General features: G+C 47.8%; 1 protein-coding gene across 1 annotated transcript; it reads left to right on the forward strand.

The window, feature by feature from the left end:
- Window positions 1-51: 51 nt before the first annotated feature.
- On the forward strand, window positions 52-21,260 carry SLC6A20 (solute carrier family 6 member 20). Its single transcript, XM_074575221.1, has 12 exons — window positions 52-2,311; window positions 2,396-2,601; window positions 11,240-11,380; window positions 12,088-12,179; window positions 12,738-12,965; window positions 14,507-14,617; window positions 15,010-15,251; window positions 16,146-16,308; window positions 16,748-16,952; window positions 17,707-17,866; window positions 19,303-19,468; window positions 20,371-21,260. The coding sequence occupies exons 2-12, from the start codon at window positions 2,592-2,594 to the stop codon at window positions 20,518-20,520; spliced, it is 1,668 nt and encodes a 555-aa protein (XP_074431322.1). The 5' UTR covers window positions 52-2,311; window positions 2,396-2,591; the 3' UTR covers window positions 20,521-21,260.
- The last annotated feature ends 468 nt before the right edge of the window (window positions 21,261-21,728 follow it).

The following is a 21,728-nucleotide window of genomic DNA, read 5'->3' on the forward strand; positions in this document are numbered from 1 at the left end:
TGGTTTGTATAGCTGTTTTTTTAATATCTGTAGAAAGGAGTAGCAGATAAGTAAAGAATCTTGCTAGGAATGCAAACCTGTAAATTATAGATTTTTGCCCAAAGCCACACCATATCAAACAGCTGTAAAAAAGTGTACCAGTGGCAGGGCTGGGAAAAGGATGCTGTATGTGTGCTACAGAAACTGGCATTTAACAGGGCCAGTTTTTTCCTCATTCTTTGTCAAATGGACAAAGCTGTTAAAATTGCTCAAGCAGTGATGCCCTAGTCAAATCTGCCTACATTTGCAGTCTGTATGTTCTTTTGTTGTCTTTTTTTTCCCCACTGGTTAAGCAAGATTGGTTTGGGATAAAGTTCTGTGTCTGTAGCATGGTATTATTGCCGTAGCACGACAGTAGGGCTTTATGGGGTGATATACTCCTCATGCAATGTCAGTTAAAGTAATGAAAGGTATTATTTTGCCCCTTGTACAATCACTAAAAAGTTCTTAATAGGGAGATACCAAAGAGCTTTCTGGCCTGTATTTGCTCAGAGCAATTATGTTGACACCAACAGGACTACTCGACTGGGTGAATATTGTGTTTTTCTTTGTAATGAAACTCATTTTAATGAGATCAGTTACTATTTCTAAAATGGCAGGTAAAAGGTGAAGAAAGGTGGAGAATCTCATGACTTCTGCTGTTTTTCTCTTTTCTGATAAATCTTTTGACTATTGACTTGTCTAGAACACTGTTTTTGTGATAGGCCTTCATTCTCTGCTTAGAGACCATTTCAACAAGAAAGTGTACTCTCAGCTTTCGCATACGGAGAGGTTTCAGTGAAGTAAGTTGGCTGTAGGCAGGTGTGGTTACAGACCTTGTTATCTCCTCGAATGAGTAAGGCAAATTTTGTAGAGAACGGTGCAGTGCAGAATTGGAACACTGACTTTGATTACCTGTCTTGCAGATGGCCAGTTTAGTGAGTACGAGATCAGTGTGATGCTGTCGTTGGTTGTGTTGCACGATGGCTAAGGTAAAGGTCCTGTGTGGAGATCTTGAGAAAACATACATCGTCTGTCAAAGATAATGTACCTGTCAAAGAAGACCGGGAGCATTATACAGTAGCGATTCTCTTTTTCTTGAGATAGATACCATAGTTTGAAGATGAAGATGACATCTGAACCTCTCCTGATTGTGTCTGGCGTTTCTAAAACGTTACTTCTTTCCCTGAAGTGTAAATTCTAATACTGCTTTTACCAGCCTTTTTTTTTTTTTTTTTTTTAAAGAAGTTCATCATACTGTTCAAATAGATGTCATCCATTTTTTCCACTTCAGATGTTAATTCCCTAGTTATGCCTGAAAGGAATGTTTAAAAAGAAAATTTCCTCTGTAACTGGCTGATCTGCAGGAATCGAATCTCTTTCAAGCTACGTGGGTTTTTTTGCTTGCAAACTGGAGCATATTTTCTATGGGAATGAAATCTAGGCAGCTCAGCTTTGCTAGTATTGACTCTGACAGCTAAGAAACAACCCTATGCTGTAACGGTGACTTGAGTTCACTGTTGGTCATTAATAAATAAGCCAGCAGTTCTGCATGCTACCTTCTTAATGAGACAGTATATTACCTGGTGTTCTTTAACTGTTCATAAAGTACTCCTTAATCTGTTTTTCTGTTGTGGATAATAGCTTTTCGCTTTTTTTTTTTTTATTTTTTTAATGTAAGGACACCTGCAATTTGGACATTTCCCGCATACATTGCTTTTAGGAAACCCACAGTCATCTGCCAGGCACTTAGAATTCAATTCAGCTAAAAAGTTCTTCAGATTTCTCAGTCTGATTTCCCCCTTCTGGCATTATCAAGGACTGCTCTTGGCTTCTGCATGATACCAAATGCTGTCAGACCACAGTCAAATGATTCTTACTGCCTCAGGAAACAAATGTGAATCATCTTGGGATGTCACATGGCTGAATGGATCAAGATCTAAAAATTTGAGCTGTTGTAGGAGGCCAGGCCTTCTAAAATACATTAAAAAAAAATTAATGTGATTTGAAGATAAGTTTGTATGTGAGCTGGTAAGAATTGTTATCATAATTATTATTGTACATCTTTCTAACTGGCTTTGAGCAGAGAATGTGCCCGTGGGAGTTACCCTATGACTGTTAATTTTAACAATGTCCCAGTGAAAGCGTTGACCCAGGATTCCTGCCCTGCTCTGGCCGCCTACAGAACTCTCCCTGAAGGCACCTAGATCTGCCCTCCTTATCTGAGTCTCCTCTCAGACATACTCTGAAACATTAGGCAGCCTGTTTGGAGTCAACTCTTCTCCACGTAAAGGTGGGTAGGTACATATCATTCTATTTCAACACTCCTAGTATCTAGAGACTTAGATTTTTATCACTTTTCAATTATTATTTTTAGGAGCCTGTTAATATAGTGTCTTGAAGTGTCCAGTGATGGCGATGCTGAGTGGTTGGTGCAGGACTCTGACAGGGCAGCTCATGACTGACAGCTGCTGGTGAACAAGAGAGCTGCCCAGAGACCTCCCCGAACTGCAGGCAAGCTTTGACAGAGAGAAAGCATGAACTGGCAGAAGACAAGCAGAATAACTGACTAAATGGGACCAGGTATCCTTTTGATTTTAGTGAGGTGCCAGTATGGGGGCCTTTTGCTTTACACAAGCAGGTTCTGAGGTCTGGGTGAATTTGGTGCAATTGTGTGAATCAGAACTGGGTTCAGTACACCTTTATGGAGGGAGTACTCTAAAAAACCCAGTTACAAGGTGGATAGAGCTGTGAAGCTAAAGAAAATCAAGGAAAATAAAAAGAGGGACTCTTCTCAGGCATACTTTCTTGGTGATAGGGCCTCTATAAAGATGCTTTATATTACTGATCTCTGGAGACTGAGGTATTGTAAAACAGTTTTAAGGGTGATTAAGGGGCTGGATACGACTTCAGAGTACAGACCTCAAGGGCATCATCTGCAGTTTGGAACCAAGCAGCGAGTAGCAGTGATGAGCTGGAAGGAATAATCGCAATCCTAATAACTGCTTAGAGAAGTAACTGTGATCTCCAATTACATGTAGAGCAATCATCCAACGGTTGTCATGGCCTTTGAGTTGTCAAAGATCTGGAAATCCAGCTGGATTCTTTCTTTCTCCTAAAGTAAGGAAACATGGAGCTTAAAGTAGCAACTGTGAGAACAGGCAATCTAAACAGAAAAGCCACACGTGGGGACTGCAACTCTCTTGGCTGTATATCTGCTTCCCTTGATAACATCACAAAACAGTTGGAGAGGCTGTAGAGATTGTTCCATCACTTACTTCCCTTTGATAATCATCCAATATGCTAACAGCCAGCATGTTTCCATTTGGAAAGGAGGGCCTCCAGGAATGGCAGATACTAAACACCAGAGCTGGCCCTTGCTGTCACTGCGTTCCCCTCCCACGTATCTTGATGAGACCATCAAGAAAAGCCCAGAGGGTTTCTTTTAAATCTAGGTTTATAGTCTTGCACTTGGGTCACAACAACCCCATGCAGCACTACAGGCTTGGGGAAGAGCGGCTGAAAAGCTGTCCAGCCAGAAAAGGACCTGGGGGTGATGGTCAACAGCTGGCTGAATATGAGCCAACAGTGTGCCCAGGTGGACAAGAAGGCCAACAGCATCCTGGTTTGTATCAGAAATAGTGTGGCCAGCAGGACTAGGGAAGTGATCAGCCCCCTGTACTTGACACTGGCACCTCGAGTACTGCGTTCAGTTTTGGGCCCCTCACTAGAAGAAAGACATTGAGGTGCTGGAGTGAGTCCAGAGAAGGGCAACGAAACTGGTGAGGGGTCTGGAGAACAAGTGTCATGAGGAATGGCTGAGGGAAGTGGCCTGGAGAAAAGGAGGCTGAGGGCAGACCTTATCGCTCTCTACCACTACCTGAAAGGAGGTTGTAGAGAGGTGGGGGTCATGTCTCTATTCCCAAGTAACAGGTGATAGGACACGAGGAAATGGTCTCAAGTTGCGCCAGGGGAGGTTTAGATTGACTACTGAAGGAAAAATTTCTTGACCAAAAGGGTTGTCAGGCACTGGAGCAGGCTGCCCAGGGAAGTGGTTGCGTTACCATCCCTGGAAGTATTTCCAAGTCCTGTAGATGTGGTGCTGAGGGACATGGTTTAGTGGTGGACTTGGCAGGGCTAGGTTAACGGTTGGACTCAATGATCTTAAGGGTCTTTTCCAACCCAAACAATTCTATGATTCTATGTTGGATGTAGCATAATAAAGTCCAGGCTACCTGGTGGAATTATCTAGGAGTTGCTGATACCAGACTTCTTCCACTGCTGCTTATTATTCCTTCCTCCCTTGTTTCCAGCTCTTTTGGCAATAAATCTGTTAAGCTTTTCTCCCACCCTCAAATCATGTCCCCCAAACTGTTGCTAGAACTCCAGACTCCCTTTTTGCTTTTGTTTTAAGTATCTGGAAGAAGTGCTTGGTTTCTTACTGTGCTGGTGTCAAGAGATACAAGCCCAGGATTTTCAGTTGGTACCTTCACCTAAGTACTTCCAGTTTTCCTTCAGTGAGAAATGGGATTCTCTGCTTTGTTTAACAGCTTCTGATGAGGTTTATATAGGGCAGTTCTCATGCTGTCCCATCAGTCCCTGGCCTGCTGTGAAGATGAACACCCACCCTTTCCCACCCACTTCCCCCAAACCCCACACTCTCATATTTGTTAGGTACCTGGAGCAAAAAATTCCTTCTAATCCTCCTCTAACATGACCAGTGAAATTATCACAAGTTCTGGCATGTGTGTATTAGAGACTTATCTTTGTCCCTGAAGATAAAGCCCAAGTCCTCACCCAACCCAAAGGAAGGAAGTTCAAAGGAGATGAAATCTTGAATGGCATCAGAAATAGCATATTGGTTGTCTGAGATGTGTATGGAAAGTCCCACAGGAAGCTTACCTAAGCATCATGTGTTTAAATACCTTCCAGTATATTTAAAGCCTGTCTCTCAAGGAGACACTGGATGACAGGCACTTTGCTGAGTGCCTGTGTGCATGACTGCCTTTAAAAACTCATAGCAGTTTGTGATCCAAGCTGCTGAGGAGACTGACGTTTGTGAGAGGGGCGAGGATTCATTTCATTGCATCTGAACTTCCTGATCTGGCCTGAGCCGAGCCCAGGACACCACACCTCTTCGCCTGCACAGTCTCCCCAGTCCATTAGTAAACTAGTTTGAAATGTGATGGGAAGGAGGTACAAAGCCAAGGAAATATTTAACTTGATTATGCTCATCAGTAGCAGTAATCTATGCACACAGAAGCATCCCAAGTGCTAGTGATGTGCTTGCTATTTTTAAGGCTGTCCTGTCTGTGAGTTATTAAATGCTGTAGGTTATTTATAAGAATCATTTGTAATAAATCCCACAGGCAGTGACAGACATTTAACTTTTTAATAATTTGCAAAAGTTTTTTGTGATGTGGGACAGTTAACATATCTGTAGCTTCTCAGTGTGTGTCCTTATGGACCTAAAATTTCCTTGGATTTTTCCTCCCAGCAGAATTCAGGGTGCGTGAGGTGCATTTCCAGGGCTAGTTGGTACATTGCAATTCTGCAAGTAAGACAGGAACAGCAAGGATGTTGTGGAAGAGCCACGAGCTCCCTCAAAACTATACTCTGTGAGGCTTTGGCAAACCCTGATGTTGTCCAATGACAACCTCCATTTCCAGCAGCGTTAAAACACGCCATGAGGAATGGATTCACTTACGGGAGGTGCATAAACCTTTTGCAGTCACCTTTTCTAGCATGCAAAAAAGCGGCGTCCCACTTTGTGACTTTGCTGTTACAGGTGGCTGCTCAGCAAGTCCACCAGAGTCGTTCTGCTGGTCTCAACAGCTCTGCATGACATACTCTGCAGTTTGGGCTCCTGTCCAAAAGCCCCGTGGTAGGGGTTCTCACCCGTACCCACAGCTGGATTCCTCAGCTCTGCCGGTGCCTGATGGGATGCTGGAGCAGCATACGCAGTGCTGCCAGGGAGCGAGCTGCTGGCGCTGGAGGAATGAGACTGCCAGCAGCTGAGCGGGTCTTTTTTGTAGGACGTACCTGAAAGGTCCACAGTCCTGGCATGAAAAAAGCCGTGTTTAGACAGAGGAAGGAAACTGAGTCCTTGGACTTGTTCAGACCCTTTTTATTGCTTCAAGCGCTGCTGGTAGCCTCCTTCACTGGGAGACCTGTCTGAAGTGGTTGAGCTCAAAGTGTACCTTGGCAGGGACCCAAGCGCACAGGGTTCACGTTCAGACCTGGCATCTCAGCGTGCGTTCAGATGACCCGAAGGCCTCCTAGGTCCTTCTGCCTCCACAATGGGCCACAGACACCTTTTCCCAGTGGCCTTCATAAATATTTGGTCCTTGCCTGCTTAAAAGTGTTTTAAAACAGCAACCCCTCAGAAAAGTTAATCTGCAGCAGTGAAACTTCAGTGTGAAGGTAAGTGAAAAGAGACTAAGCTATTTTGCACTCTCACACATTCACAGAGCACGAGGAGGGAGAGTAGTATTCCCGAAGAGTCAAACTTGAGTGTTATGCTCAAGGCAGCCGCAGGCTGGGGACCTGCATGGCTGATAGGGTCTGTTTCAAGGCCACTTTTGGAACCAGGGAGTGTGCTGGGCTGGTTGGTTTGAGCACCAGAGTGCAAGTGACAGGATGCCCAAGGACCCGTTTAGGGCAAGGGACACTGGGAATAAAAGTCAGCTCCAAAAGCCACTAAGCCCAGTCCTAATGGTGTGGGAACCCCTTCCCCGTGCTATCAAAGCCAAGCTGGTGCCTCACACTCGCACATACCACTCCTAGGGAAGAGTGCCCTGTGGGGAAGGAGTTTCCCATTTCCAAAACCAAGCTGCAGCCCCAGTGTTATTTCCTCCCTGTGTCAAGTCAGCATGTGAGCCGATAAAAATCCCTGGGTTCACATCCTTCCCAGAAATGCCAGTCAAAACCCAAGCAGCTATTCACCCAAAGTACCAATTTTATAGTTCTCTGTGTGTCTATAATCTATTTACCAGCATTCCTACTTCAGTATGTGCCTGTTAATAAGATTAGTAATTAAAAAGCTTGATAGGAATTGGCAAGCATAGCTCCTCCGCCTTTCCCTCCCCTCCAAGCCGGGCTGGCGTGGAGTCTGAGGCAGGGCTGGCAGAGTACCTGAAGGAGTGAAGGCAGGAAGGTTCTGCTGAAACCTCTGCCTGCAAGTAGGCAATGGAGAAATCCCGGCCACTATGGGACAATCCCCTGCAGTTTGTTTTCGCCTGCATTTCCTATGCTGTGGGGCTGGGAAATGTGTGGAGGTTTCCATACTTATGTCAGATGTATGGAGGAGGTAAGTGTGGCTTATGTTTCTTGCTTCCCTTGAGGAGGAGTGTGGCAAGCTTTAAATCCGCAAGGATGTTGTCCATGCTAACACCCTGTCCACTGAGCAGGGTCCAGGGCAGAGCAGGAGGTCGGGCTTTGTGTTGGTGTGCAGTCTCTTCAATTGCTGCTTTATTTTACATATTCTTTAACATAAAGCAGCTTTTACCTGACAGCTGCCCCAATACAGTGGCACTCATTTTCTAGAAGTGCAATGAAACTGTGAGGAGACCCATGTTTTTAAAAAGGATGGAGGTAGAATGCGAGATGTAGGTCTACATGGTATTAATTTATTACTTTTTGCCCCATTGAACCACTCTGAAGGCATCGGAAACTTGTTCAGTTCCTTGTTAGTTCACTTGGAACATATTCAGAAAGGGAACTGCTTATGCTGATTTAATTTAAGGATCATCAGTATCATTTCAAGTTGCTGTCATTAACGTGTTGTCTCTTGCACAAAGCCGTTCTTTAGGAGGTGATAACTTGTCTACAAATCTGCCTTGAAGTTGGCTGAAACTCCTTAATCAACAGGAGCTCCACAGCTAAAGCCTCCCAGGAAGCTTTGAAAATGGGGAATAAATTTGGGCTTAAAAAAAAAAGAAGAGCTCTTTGAAAGTTTATTGCTCTTCTAGGTCCGAACTGGAGAAAGATGATGTCTATATTATATACCGGCCACAGATGTTCTTCCTTAGAAATCAAAAGTCAGTTAATTAGATTAATTAAAAACCAACACTAATAATCTCTTCTAGTATACAGCTACCACTGGTTAATGACCATGTTTTGAAGAATCCTTACAAAGAGCCTCTTTTTATAAGACATCCCAGTTTTATACTGCTTCTTCCACTGCATCTGTTGTAGTGCTGGACCCATCCCAGTTGTGCATTAAGTAGCATCATGAGCATCTGCCTCATTTGCTTCTGGTCTGCTTCTGCCTTTTCTTCCTTTCAGGAAGAAACACACTGAGATATTTTAAGTGCTTTTTGCTTGGCTTGTGCTTGTTTTGTTGGCTTGTAGCTCCCTTCTAAACACACATGTGGTCATAAGAGTTGGTTCTTGCTAGGTGTTGAAAAGCCAGCTCAGTGCTGGGACGGCGTCAGAGCTGCTCTGTGGGATCAGGTCAGAAAAATCCAGATAATACACTGGGTGAAATTACCGTAGAAGCTAGATGCTGCAGTGGCTGAAGCTTCCTTAGATGTTTCCGATAGCAGAAGTGATAGACATGCATCAATTCTGGGTGTATTCCTCCACGCAGATGCTTTTGAGGGTAAGAAGGACTCCATGTCTGACACTGAACTCTAGCACAAAGCTTAAAATGCAAGTGTTTTTGTATGCAATTAAACCGCACGTGGTTAGTTCACTAGCAGCCTGTCTTGGCAGACATCCTGGAGGACTGCAAAACTCAGACACGGGGGTCTTTGCGTGGTTTATCCTCTTCTTATCAGCCATCAGTAGTGTAGTAGATGGTGAAAATTCTCTGAAATGTAACCAGAACTGGAACACTTGATTAACCACAAAAAAAGATTCATTAAACCCAAGTATTTTCTGAAAAGCATGTTTTTATAAGAGTAGTTTCTCCACTGCTTTTGTCTTCCGTGGTTACATTTCCCAGGGGAGAAGCGGCTTTCCCTACTGTGAAACTAAAACTCCTGACAGCAGGCTTTGCTTTTCTTAATTGTTTTTCACTGCCCTCTTAAAAAAGGATTTGGTCGCTTTCCAGGGGTCTGCAAAACCCACGCAGAAAAAAACATCATTTCAGGAACTTAAAAGCTGGATACACCAGAAACTGGGCTTAGGGGGGATGCCAGCAATTGCTCGTTTGGCATCTTCCTTACAGCAAAGCACAGAGCCAGTCCCTGGCGTGCCCAGCAGAGCAATGCTGTCTTTATCGATGATGATACTCATAAACAGGGTATTTTCAGAGTTTACAACCTCCTGCGTTTCCATTTATCAGCATATTGCCTCCTCCTGCTGTGAGCAAGAGAGAGGGAGCTTCACCCAAAGGGATCAAAGGAGGGTTCAAACCTTGTAGGTGCAGTTAGTCCATCTATAAGCAGGCTGGGCCAGGCTGAAATGACACTGGGATGGGTTTGCAGCAGGGCCGGGCACTCAGCAGCGCTCAGCCCTGAGCGAGGAAACCCCAGCTGAGATGCTGAGCAGAGGCGAGGGTGCCACTGGCCAAGCCTGGTGCCTCGACCAGACTCCACACCTTGTGCCAACTGCAGGGGGCTGGCCTGGGGGCTGGTTTTCGCAGGCGGTTGGCACCGTAGGGAGCAACGCAGGGTGTAAATGAGCAGGGAAGTCAGTGGAGCTTGTGCTGGTTCACAGCAGGTAAGGAGCTGGTGCATACAGTCGCCCCGAGTCACTTGTATGAAGCATTTTGGTTTTACCCTTTAGGAAAAGTAGCATCAGGAGCAAGATCTGCGTGCAAACAGGCTGCAGAGCAAGGGGCAGGGGGCTCAGCCCCGGCACTGCCACCTGTGGGGTGACATTGGGGTGAAGAGCAAGCCTGGAGGTACTCCTCCTTGCAAGGTGGCAAAGCCAACACGAAGCAGTTAGCAAAGCTGCTGGGAGGGTGGAAGAGCCTTCGCAAAGGGCCGAACGCTGTTTTCCCCCCCATGGTACATGGCAAAACTCCCCTCGGCAGCTGCTGGGGCAGCTCGCGCCCTGCCAGGACGGAGCGGCTGCGGGAGCTCTGAAACCTCCGACAGCTCCCTTGCGGCATAGGAAGTTATCTAACAGACTAACAAAGGGGTCGTTAATAACGAGAGAGCCGGGAGGTGGGAAATTAATTCCCAGAATAAACCGGATTATTTCTAGGTGTTTATTTCCAGTTCTTTGCCTCAGTCGCTGCCCGGAGTTCATTCCTCTGCAGTGCTGCACCGAGCCCATTGCGAGGAATGTTAATGCCGCAGATTAAATCCTAAATAAGAGATATTTACGTAAATATTTTTGGCTTGCTGTAAAAAGGGAAGCAGGAAAGCCTTCGCAAAAATCCAGTTTTTGACTCAGTCAGCAGCTCTTTCTAAAGCAAGCCCCGAGTCGAGGACAAGGATTTCATTTTCTTTTTCCAGCAAAAATTGAAGCCGAAGTGCATCCTGGTTGCTGGGTGGGAAGGTCCTTTCCCCTCCCTTGCTGCCTGCCCACCCATTCCTGCTGTTCCTCTTCTGCAAGAGCATCCCTGGGGCTCTCTGTGCCAGGGAAGTGGGGATGAGCAAATGGGCAGGGGGACGCTGTGTCAGCCTGATCCAGGGTCTGCTCCCGCAGGTGGGACCCTGGGGGAAAAGCCTTCACCCCTTTGCTGGCATTTGCAGTCTCAGCATGGGGTTTTTTTTATAGTTTTGGGGTTTTTCAAGCCAGGCCAGACTTCGATACATTACTTAAAACTCTATTCAGTGCAGATGTTGCTGTTAGTTTTTCATTGAGTGCTTCGGCTCTGCTGCAGGCTGACACACACGAAGTAAATCTTTCCCTCGTCCTCTTACTCTCATTATCTTTTACAAGGTTTGACTGGCGCTTAGTTACCCTTTAACAGCCACAGCCCCGAACATTGCTCAAACCGCCCGCAAAGCACCTGGGCAGCTCCGCCACACCGGGGTGGCGACCGGCACATTTTAACAGCAGAAGTCCCAGCGCTGCCAAGTGCCCGTGGAAAATTCCCCACGCCCAGGCACTTGGCACCCACCGACATCTGGGACGCCACCTGAAACCCCCTGAGATGTCCCTCAGGGTTGTGATTTGCCCTCAATACACCAGGTACCTGGACAGGACCCAGCTCCAGCCACCTCCTGGGACACTAATGGGGTGATTTGACCAGGAATAGGGCAACCTGGTGTTTATTATGCTGCTGATCTGCTGAAGCCCATCTGTTGGATTTTTCTTGCAGGTGGCTTTTTGATCCCATATTTTATCATGCTGGTCGTCGAGGGGATGCCGCTGCTCTACCTGGAGCTGGCCGTGGGGCAGCGCATGCGTCAGGGCAGCATTGGTGCCTGGAAAATAATAAGCCCCTACCTCTGTGGCGTCGGTATGTTCTTGGTTTTTATCTTTATTGTTAAGCGCCCAGGGAACACGGGTGATTTTTGAATGGAGAGCTTTGTCTTTTCGGAGAGGAAACCAGGTGGGAACCGAGGTTTTACTGGGTCTCACTAGGCTGAGCAAAGCTGTTACCCAGATGCCTCACAGCATGCATTTACCCTGTCCCTCACAAGGCGTCGGGGAGAGACCCTGCCTTGCTGTACCAGGTCCCCAGCACGGAGGCGTGGGTCCCCCTGCCCTCAGGCAGACAGCCAAAATCATGGTGTGAAGACCAGGGCTTAACCCTGCCCCCAGCGCTGCCCACACTGGGCTTTGACCCCAAGAGCATCGTCTTGACAAACTCAACATTGAGTGATAAATCAGTGCCTTAATTTCCTACCATCACCGCTCACCGTTTATCAGTGTTCGCTCTTAGCTGCATTATGAAGTTATTGAATTACCCTGATAGCCCAAACTATCTCTAATTTGCTTACAAGGACATTCTATTTTTAACGATACATTGAATATTCACCCCCCAGGGGCTAAAGTATAAAATCCAGTGCAGGGATAGCCCTGATGGAGGGAGGAGGAGGCTGCAGTGGCGGGAGCATGCCCTGTGCACAGGACCGTGCAGAAGCAAAGCCCCAACATGTTTTTATGGGGCCCTGGGCGTTTTGGGTTTTGCCATTGACTGAGAACCTCCCTCCATGCCCGCAGGCGTCGCCAGTGTCGTCGTCTCCTTCTTCCTCTCCATGTACTACAACGTGATAAACGCCTGGGCCTTCTGGTACCTCTTCCACTCCTTCCAGGTGTGTGAGCACCCGGTGGACACAGCTTGGCCCCGCTGTGGCCACGGAGGGTCGTGGTGGTTTTGTATCACTGCTGCATGTTGCCCAGGCCCATCATCAGCCAGGGAGGAACAAAAGCTCCAGAAACCTGCCCAGGAACTTTCTGTGGTGAAAAAATGACACAGGGGTGTCCCTCTCTGGGGGCTCCCCAGAGGCATCGGGGTTTCTTCTCAAAATGCAGATCAAAGCCAGCCCCCTGATGCCTTGCTTACATGTGCCTTGGTGGCCATGGTGTCCTGCACCCTGGGGTGGGTCTGTCCAAAGGCAAGGGAGAGGGTCATCCCTGGGAGAGGGGATCAGGAGGGTCATCCCCAGGGAAGAGAGGCAGAGTGGGTCTATCCTTCGGGAGAGGGTCAGCCCCAGGGGAGAGGGTCAGCCCCAGCCCCAGGCAGCACAATACGGGGACAAGCAAACCCAGGGTTCAGAAAGCCACCCTTGACTTCATTCCCACTGTCCCCCCGGCTCTCCCTGCCATGCTGATGGTGGGCCCTCACCCTGTGCTCCTCCCCTCCCTCGCAGGACCCCCTGCCGTGGGCCACCTGCCCCCTGAACAGCAACCGCACAGGCTACGAGGAGGAGTGCGAGAAGACATCGTCCACCCAGTACTTCTGGTACCGGGAGACCCTGAACATCTCTCCATCGCTGGAGGACAGCGGGAGCGTGCAGTGGGAGCAGGCGCTCTGCCTGATGCTGGCCTGGCTGGTGGTCTACCTCTGCATCCTCCGTGGCACTGAGTCCACCGGCAAGGTGAGAGGCGGGCACAGCCCTGTTGAGCCCCGCCAGGATGTCAGGGAGGATAAACAAGCACCAAGGTGGCAGCATCCATGGCTACTGTTACCTGGGGTTATGGCATCTCCCCTGGAGCAGCCAGCCATGCTGCCTCTGCCACCCCGTTAAGTTGCAACTGAAGAAGGCTCAATCAAAACACTGAGTGATATTTAAAAAAAAAAACCAAACACAAAACAAAACAGAAAAAATCCTTTAAATGCAGCCACCTCTGCTGCAAAACCAGCCACCAGGCTGCTGGCCCTGTGGAAAGCCGCCTGCCACAGCAGAGCTGTGTCAGGAGATGTCTGTTCCTCAGTCTTTGCAAGAAAAAAAAGACATCTACCAGACATTTTTGCTCACTTTTTACTCAGACCAGAAGTTATGGGGGGGGGGGGGGGGCGGGGAAGCAATGTCCTGGTTGAGCCTGCACTAAGAAGCAAGCTGAGGGCTGTAATCCCCAAATCGTCTTAGCCAAACGCAGAAAGCCAAGAGACTGTAAACTAAGAATAACCTCTTAAACTTGCTGCAGCTGGCTTTGGGGGCGAAAAAGAAAGACAATAAATAGCTAAGGAGCGTTGAAACAGCATCACGAAGGCAGGGTCTCGTCAGAGGCGGCGTGGGGGGCTTCCCCTGCAGCCCTTGTGCAGGAGGAGCGGGGGGTTTGGGCAGGGGGCGCGGGGCTGTCCTGCTGCGGATGGTGAAGCTGCTGCGTCTCCGGGTGTGTGACGGGGAAAGGCAGATGCCAGCTGACAGTGCAGGCAGGTGCAAACGGGAGGAACGTTTGGTTATTACCCAGACGATTCTCTTCCCAAGAGCTTGGGAAAGCATGTTTTTTTGTGAGTTAGTTTTTATATATGTTTCTGGGTGAGCCATTGGGGCACATCCTAGCAAAGAGAAAGTGATTGGAGTCTCCCTTCTTTTTTTTTTTTTTTTTATTGCAAGTGGCTTCTTCCAATGTGGAGATTCAACATTTAGATTCAAATTACGGGGTTTGATCAAAAGCTCATGGAAGACAACTGAAAGATTTAATTCCCCCCATCTTCCATCTAGGTTACATTAAGTTACAGCCTTTTTCACATCTGAATTAAAATAGTTTTATTCAAGTTTGATTTTGACCTTTTATGAGATCTGGTCGTCTTCTTCCTAGAGCAGATGATAGATGACTTTTGCCTAATGCGTTCTTGACAAATGGTGGCAAACTGCTGTTTGTCTGCTAAATGCTGCAGAACTCAGTTTGTAAATGCTGCAAATATTTTAGATTTTGTTCTTATTTTTCCCATCAAAGAGAAGACCCTGGGAACAACAGCACAGGTCTTTATTATTAATAATAAACTTGTTACCCTAAAACCTATTTAGATTTCTAAAGTTCGATTTATCTGAAAATATTTCTTTAAAGATTACTACAAGGTAGCAAACACGATAATGGAAATCATTTCTGTAAAGTAAGTGAGAAAGAGCTAATCTGCTCCGAGCAGTTTCGCGTGTTCTTTAGACCAAGGTATTTTCCCTCCTTTCCCCAGGTGGTCTACGTAACAGCCTCTTTGCCGTACTGCGTTCTCATCATATACCTCATCAGAGGTTTAACACTTCACGGCGCTGTGAACGGCCTCGTCTACATGTTCACGCCAAAGGTAGAGGGAAAAACTGCCCTGAATCTTTCATGAAATGTTATTAGTTACCAAACGTGTAAGTTTTTTTAAAAGGTGGCAATGCTTCTTTTCCTTATATCGGGTTTTTGCAGCAGTAGCTGAGGTCAAGCAGCTGGAAACCCCAGCTGGGAACGGCTGGAGGCTGTTCTGCCACGGTGCCCATGAGCTGCTTCCTTTATCCTCCAGAAAAAGACCTGTCCATTACCATAACCTGTAGCATATTACTTTCAAACTGAGCAGTAAGCCTGCCCAAAAACCACCCATGAGCTAAGCTGGGTGCTAAGATGGGGTCTCCATCCCCGCAGGCTGGAAGGGGCAGTGCCGCGCATCCATGCACAGCTTCGTGCTCCCACTCTCCCTGTCTGGTTTTGCAGCTGGAGCAGCTGTCGAACCCCAAGACGTGGATCAGCGCTGCCACGCAGATCTTCTTCTCTCTGGGCCTGGGCTTTGGCAGCCTCATCGCATTCGCCAGCTACAACGAGCCTAGCAACAACTGCGAGAGGCACGCCATCATCGTCTCGCTGATCAACAGCACCACCTCCATATTTGCCAGCATCGTGACTTTCTCCATCTACGGCTTCAAGGCGACGTTTAACTACGAAAGCTGTATAAACAAGTAAGAGGCTGGTGTTTCACTTGTTTTCCACCGCAAGCTGTTCTGGGGAAGGTAAGGCAGGGGGGGAGGTAAATAAATAACAGCACACGGTGCTGCCAGCGCTGCCCTGGCCCTCATACTGCTCTAATAAAGCTAATGGGGCGATTTAAAGTGATGAAGGCTGAGACGAAAGGTCAGGGCTGGTGTGCCTTTTGACCCCTGGGTGCTACTTCCAGGCATGGGCCAGGTTGAGAAGACGAATTTGCCTGGATAAGTCACAGCGGCACTTTCTCCTGCACCCCAGTCCCAGCACATGCTTTGTGGGGGGGACACTGATTAATAAAATGCAATGATGCCCAGATCCCCCCCTTCAAGGCCAAGCCCTGTGCCAGGCGCTCAGCTTCCTCGGCGGCGACGCTCTGGAGGTGCCCAGCAGCCTGCAGGATCGTGCCCGAGGCAGCAAGCTCGCGTGCAGTCCCTGGCATGGGGCCTGTGGCGGTTACGCTTTTACTCCTATTTTTACAGCTTTCAATCTCTCTGCTGATCGGAGAGGAAACCGAACTGCCAGTCCCTGCTCCTTGCCAAAAGGCTCGTTAAATTGGTGGGGCGCGGACGTGGGACCGGATGGCAAAGGGGAAGAGACGCCAGCTGGCACTGGCCAGCACCCAAAATATCTGCCTGGAAGGGGCAGCGTGGGTGCGGGACCTGCTCCCTCTGAAGCAGAGATGACCGGAAGGTTGCCCACAACCCAACATCGCTCTGGAAGTACCATGGCTCCCACCCCGGGAGACCAGAGTCCTGGGGCCAGCAGAGCATCCCTGTGTGGGGGCTGATGGAGGAGGGGACGAGGTGTAAAACCAGCATCGATTTCATACCTTGGCCTGAAAGCCATTAAGTTCCTATGATCTTTCCCAGGGTGATCCTGCTGCTGATGAACGCTTTCGACCTGGAGGAAGGCTCTCTAACAGCAGACAACCTCAACGAGATGAAAGAGTACCTCATGGCCACCTACCCGCAGGAATACGCCCAATTATCGCCGCAGCTTAAAAACTGCAGCTTGGAAGCTGAACTCGATACAGTGAGTCACCGCTTCGTGCTGGCACCAGGGCTTTATTCTCCTTTCCTCCCACCGAGCCCGGGCAGCCCCAGTGGGCACATCCGCACCCCCAGGAGCTGCGGTGGGGCTCATTTCTGCACCTTGGGATGGAGCCGGGCAAGGTGCTCACTTGGCTCGTTAGCAACTGAGCCGGGTGGTGATGCAGCCACACTGCGGCTGCAGCTGCAGGACAGGGCAGGTGGCAAAGGTATGGGGCAAATGTTTTCGCTACGAGCGGGACTGTGCCAGTCTCTATCCAGTTTGAATAAATCAGTGAAGATCTCACCTGTCCCTGCCGTGCAGAAATGCCACCATGGGTGTTTTTCATTGTTGTGGAGGATCAGTCTCATGTCCCTATTCTCATGTCCCTTATCGAGCTGAGGAGCTGCCCCTAACTCCCTTCCCCCTTTCTCGCCGGCAGGCTGTCCAGGGGACGGGACTGGCATTTATAGTCTATTCTGAAGCCATCAAAAACATGGAGGTGCCCCAGCTCTACTCCGTGCTCTATTTCGTCATGCTGCTGATGCTGGGCATCGGAAGCATGCTGGGAAACACCGCCGCCATCCTCACACCGCTGACCGACAGCAAGGTCATCGCTGCCCGTTTCCCCAAGGAGGTGATCTCAGGTAAGCACCTGCCGGGAGCAGCGAGGCCGTGTGGGAAGAGAGCACGTGCGTGCAAAAGCTTTGGTGTCCAACAGCCGTTGAGGGTCCCTCTTTGACCTTGGGTGGAGCAGAGAACATCAGATATGCTGCTTGGAAGGGTTCGCCTGCCCTTGGGAAATCCTACCCAGCCTCTACAGCACTTTCCCTCGGGAGCGCTCAAAGCACCAGGGCAATCATGGGTGTGTATTTGCAGGCTTCCCAACGCACCCCGGCTCCTTCAAACTGGTGCCTACTGGCCAGTGAAACTCAAAGGGCCACGAGACATGTCAAGACACCCGCAGTGAGTGGCTCTTCAGTCGCATCACTGGTATCCCAACTGTGAACCAGCTCAGTCTTTGGCCAAAAGTGATAGGCGCATGGAAATCAGTCGTCCCACCTTAAAACCTGTTTTAACCAGATGCCAAATAGTAACAGCAGATGCTGCACACACTCGCGACAAGGCCATAGCTGAGACTTGGGTGTCTTTGCTGTGACTGTGCAGGTCTCAGGAGCAGCAATTTAAGGCTGCACCAGAACATACACACACACACGCACACACAGAGCCAGGTCTTTTCCAAAGGGCAAAAAAAAATTATCTTTCTCCTCCGAGAAAGCTGCTCCCCGAGAGAAATTAGTATAAATCCCGCCAGCTTTTTAGTCACAAGAAGTATGACACTTCCCCCCACGCAATTGGGTTTCCAGGTGTAACGGCAGGGTCCCTGTTTTATCCACGCAGGTGTTGTGTGCTTCATTAACCTCGTGATTGGCCTAACCTTCACTATGGAGGCTGGAAATTACTGGTTTGACATATTCAATGACTACGCGGCCACCCTCTCGCTGCTGCTCATCGTGCTGGTAGAAACCATTGCTGTGTGTTACATCTACGGGATAAGAAGGTAAAAGCTTGAACCTTCCTTTCTTCATAGCAGGGGTGTGACCACTGGCCAAGAATAAAAATACCACCTCGGGCTAAATTTTCCTCCTACGCTATGGTATCAGCAAGGCCATGGGGCCTCCCCTGCCCTGCAGACCTTTCCTGGGTGTCAGGTTCAGGGCTGCGCGGGGGCCAGGCTGGGCTGACACCTTCTCTGCAGGCAGGGGAGTGCTAATGAGCTGTACAAGCTGTTCCCTGCTCTTCTTGTCTTTGCTCTCACGAGCACCTTCTGTGGCAGTACGCCTGGTTTCAAACCTCGCACATCGCCGCTCTCCCAAGTCATCCCTTGTGGGTAAAAGCAAGATTCAGCATCAGGAAAGGTTTTACACAGCAGAGGTGTTTGGAAAGGAAAAGGGTTTAGTATTTGCTTGGTTAGTCTGCTAGCGTGGTATGTGTAAAGGCACCTACACTGGCATTATGTCCTTGATGAGTTCAAAGGACACGGACCTGTTGCAGCGGGTCCAGAGGAGGGCCATGAAGATTATCAGAAGGCTGTAGCACCTATGCTATGAGGACAGGCTGAGAGAGCTGGGGTTGTTCAGCCTGGAGAAAAGGCTCCGGGGAGACTTTAAAGCAGCCTTCCAGTACCTGACGGGGGCCTACAGGAAAAGTGGGGAGCAACTTTTTAGAAGGGCATGTAGCGACAGGATGAGGGGTAATGGCTTCAAAGTGGAAGAGGGTAGATTTAGATCAGATGTTAGGAAGAAATTCTTTACTGTGAGGGTGGTGAGGCACTGGAACAGGTTGCCCAGGGAAGCTGTGGATGCCCCATCCCTGGAAGTGTCCAAGGCCAGGCTGGATGGGGCTTTGAGCAGCCTGGTCTAGTGGGAGGTGCCCCTGCCCATGGCAGGGGGGCAGAACTGGATGACCTTTAAGGTCCCTTCTAACCTAAACCGTTCCGTGATTCCATTAAAGCCTTCAAGTCAGATCCAGGTTTCCTGCGTGATTTTAGGTACCATCCTCAGCTGTAGGACTGTCTCGCACAGTCAAATAACAGGGGTGAGAACTCTACACAAAAACGAGTGTTTTTTCCACGCTATTTAAGCATCATCACTTTTCTCCACCAGCTAACACTAGTAACGGTCTAAAGTTACACTCCAGGCAGAATTTTGCTGGGCTTTTCCTTGCTGTGCCTGTTTCTAGCTATTCTTCCGCAGTTTGGGATCCTCTTGGAAGCCCTGCTGTCTTTTTTGTTTGATTTCACCCTCACGACGTGATCCTGGTGAGCCAGCTCTTCCGGCTCTCCGCTCATTAGTCTTCTGGACAATTAGCCTTCCCCTTCCCATCTCACATATTTCATTCTGTAGGTGGTTTTGAAGTAACTCAGACCAAGGTGTCAACTGAACGCAGGCAGCTCTTCTCAAAAATGTCTTTTTTTTTTTTTTTTTTCTTAAACAGATTTGAGAAAGATCTTCACACCATGATTGGGCGAAAGCCCAACTGGTACTGGAAAATTATGTGGGCTTTTGCTAGTCCTTTGCTAATTATAAGCCTATTTATATTTTACATTACCGACTACATCCTCACAGGAACACTGCAATACCAAGCATGGGATGCTACACAGGTAAACTAGTTTTGGGTTGGTTTGTTTTTTGGTTGGTTTTTTTTTTTTTAAACTTTCCTTAATTCCTGCAAGGACACAGCCTTCCTTCCAAACTACATTGTTCCACAAAACTGCCTTCTGAAAGCTTGCAGCCGGAGGTGGAGCCATCCCTTCATTTTGGGGAAAGGTAAAACCGGGAAAACTTGACCTAGTGGAAATGATGGCGTGGTTCTATAAAATGGCCTCATTCCTCTCTACAGTTTTTAATCGACTCATTCAAACAGTAAAATTTTATTTGTGTCGAAAACGCAAATATCGTCTTTAAAAAATAGACTTTAAACAGAAAAGACGACTTCTAAAGTGTAGTATTTTGAACAAAATTAGTGGTATTTTAACAGAACTGAGCTGCTGCTGGAATAAATAGCTTTCATAATTTTCATATACATTTTTCTCTGAAATGCTTTTGTACCAATGCTGAACTGTGTATTTATCACAGAGGAATTACTATTGGATAAGTAACCACTGGTTTCTTAACTTTTTGTGGACACATTCCTGGCACGCAGAAACAAACTACAGGCGTTGTTCTCATGTCACCGCTGATTTGGGACCCGGGGTGGGCCTGGGCTGCTGACACGGTGTCAGCATGAGCCCAGAGGGGAGGAACGCAGAGACCCGACAGAGGTCAGGGCCCAGACATCTCATTAAAAACACAGACCAAGCCAAAATCTGCTTTGCCAAAGCTCACAGAAACATTTTCCCCCAATATTTTTGTCAGCAGCTCTGTTCTTATAAATTTAAAGCTTGTATGGTTGGACAAAGCAAAGCACTGAGTCACGGGCTGAGTCCTGTTGAAATAGACCCAACTCCAGGACACAGAAAACCACGGATTCCCACAAATCCAAGGCTTCTTCTCTCCCTTGCAGGGGCAGCTGGTGACCAAGGATTACCCAGGCTACGCCCTGGCGGTGATCGGGCTGCTGGTGGCGGCGTCCACCGTGTGCATACCCCTGGGGGCACTAGTGACTTTTATAAGGAAGAGGCTGAAGAGGGAAAGAGTTTCAACTGTGGCATGAATGGCGCCAGCTGGATATGGGAAGACCTTACCCCCCCATCATCAGTGACCGGGCGCTGCTGGAAGACAGCAGCAACCATTATTTGTAGCAACTATTTATAGAGTCAAGAATGGTGGGTGCTATATTGACCAAAAAGTGCTCTTAGGAGGTTCCACAATGGTTTGGGGGGAAAAAAAAAAAAAGGTCTTCTGTAACAAGACGAAGCTTTAATATGGCCTCTATAAGAGGGGAAAAACAGAAGAGCAGCTCACAAAATGCTAGCACAAATTAACCAGCGCCTCAACCCATTGCACGACATTAGGTAATTCTTTTCCGCTTTGTTGTAGCACTGCCGCTGTGGAAACCTGAGCAACCAACAAAGCATGTTCCTGCACCAAAGTGCTGGCAAATACCCTTACCACTCAAGAAAGCCAGACTCGGGCACGCACATTATTTGAAATGACGTCTGTATTTCATCAACAGACAAAACTGTTGAGGTCTTGCAGTGCGAATGTGAATAATCCTTTTCCTACAAGGGAAAAGTCCGCAGGATGGTATTTGAGATAAATGTGTCCAACACCCCCCCTTCAATACTTGTGTCCAGCAAAGCGGTTTATAAATAGGGGTGTGTGTGTGTGTGTGTGTATATATATATATATGAGCTGCAGAAGTTCTCCCATCTCCAGAAGTAAAATTCCAGTATGTAATTGTGCTCTGTGCTGTACTTCGTATTAAATAGGAATGCATTTTTTAAGTACACTAAAAGAAATCTGTGATAAAGCTGCTTTACAAGCCCCACCCAAACAAAAGTATGCCATATAATTAGCTTTGACAAAGTTCATATCCAAGTATACTTTAATCATGAGATGTAACAATCCAGCAGTTCCACAGAACTGATTAATTTCCCTATGTGAATGTTGTATAAAGAAAGCAACATTTAAATTATAAGCTTCAGTAATAGAAAACAGTAAAATACTGTCTATGAACTTTAAAGAGGTCACTCTGCAGAACAACATTAGGGACACACTCATGGGATGAGGGTTCTTAATAGTCTTAACTATGTAACCATTAGAAGATGGCAAGTGCCTTATAAAAGAGGGATTAACTTCAAACAAACATCACTAAAGCACACCAACACAAGTCTCTTGCTCTGGGGCAAAAAGCAGGACGTAATTGTACAGCCTTCAGGGGCGGGTGCAACGTCGACAATGACAACCACCACCACCAAG

The sequence above is a fragment of the Larus michahellis genome, chromosome 2 (assembly GCF_964199755.1).
Source record: "Larus michahellis chromosome 2, bLarMic1.1, whole genome shotgun sequence".
Lineage (NCBI taxonomy): Eukaryota > Metazoa > Chordata > Aves > Charadriiformes > Laridae > Larus > Larus michahellis.

Coding starts and splice junctions, on each gene's coding strand:
- SLC6A20 (XM_074575221.1), top strand. Junction 12,180..12,737: donor ACCTCTTCCACTCCTTCCAG/GTGTGTGAGCAC, acceptor CCTCCCTCGCAG/GACCCCCTGCCGTGGGCCAC. Junction 12,966..14,506: donor GCACTGAGTCCACCGGCAAG/GTGAGAGGCGGG, acceptor TCCTTTCCCCAG/GTGGTCTACGTAACAGCCTC.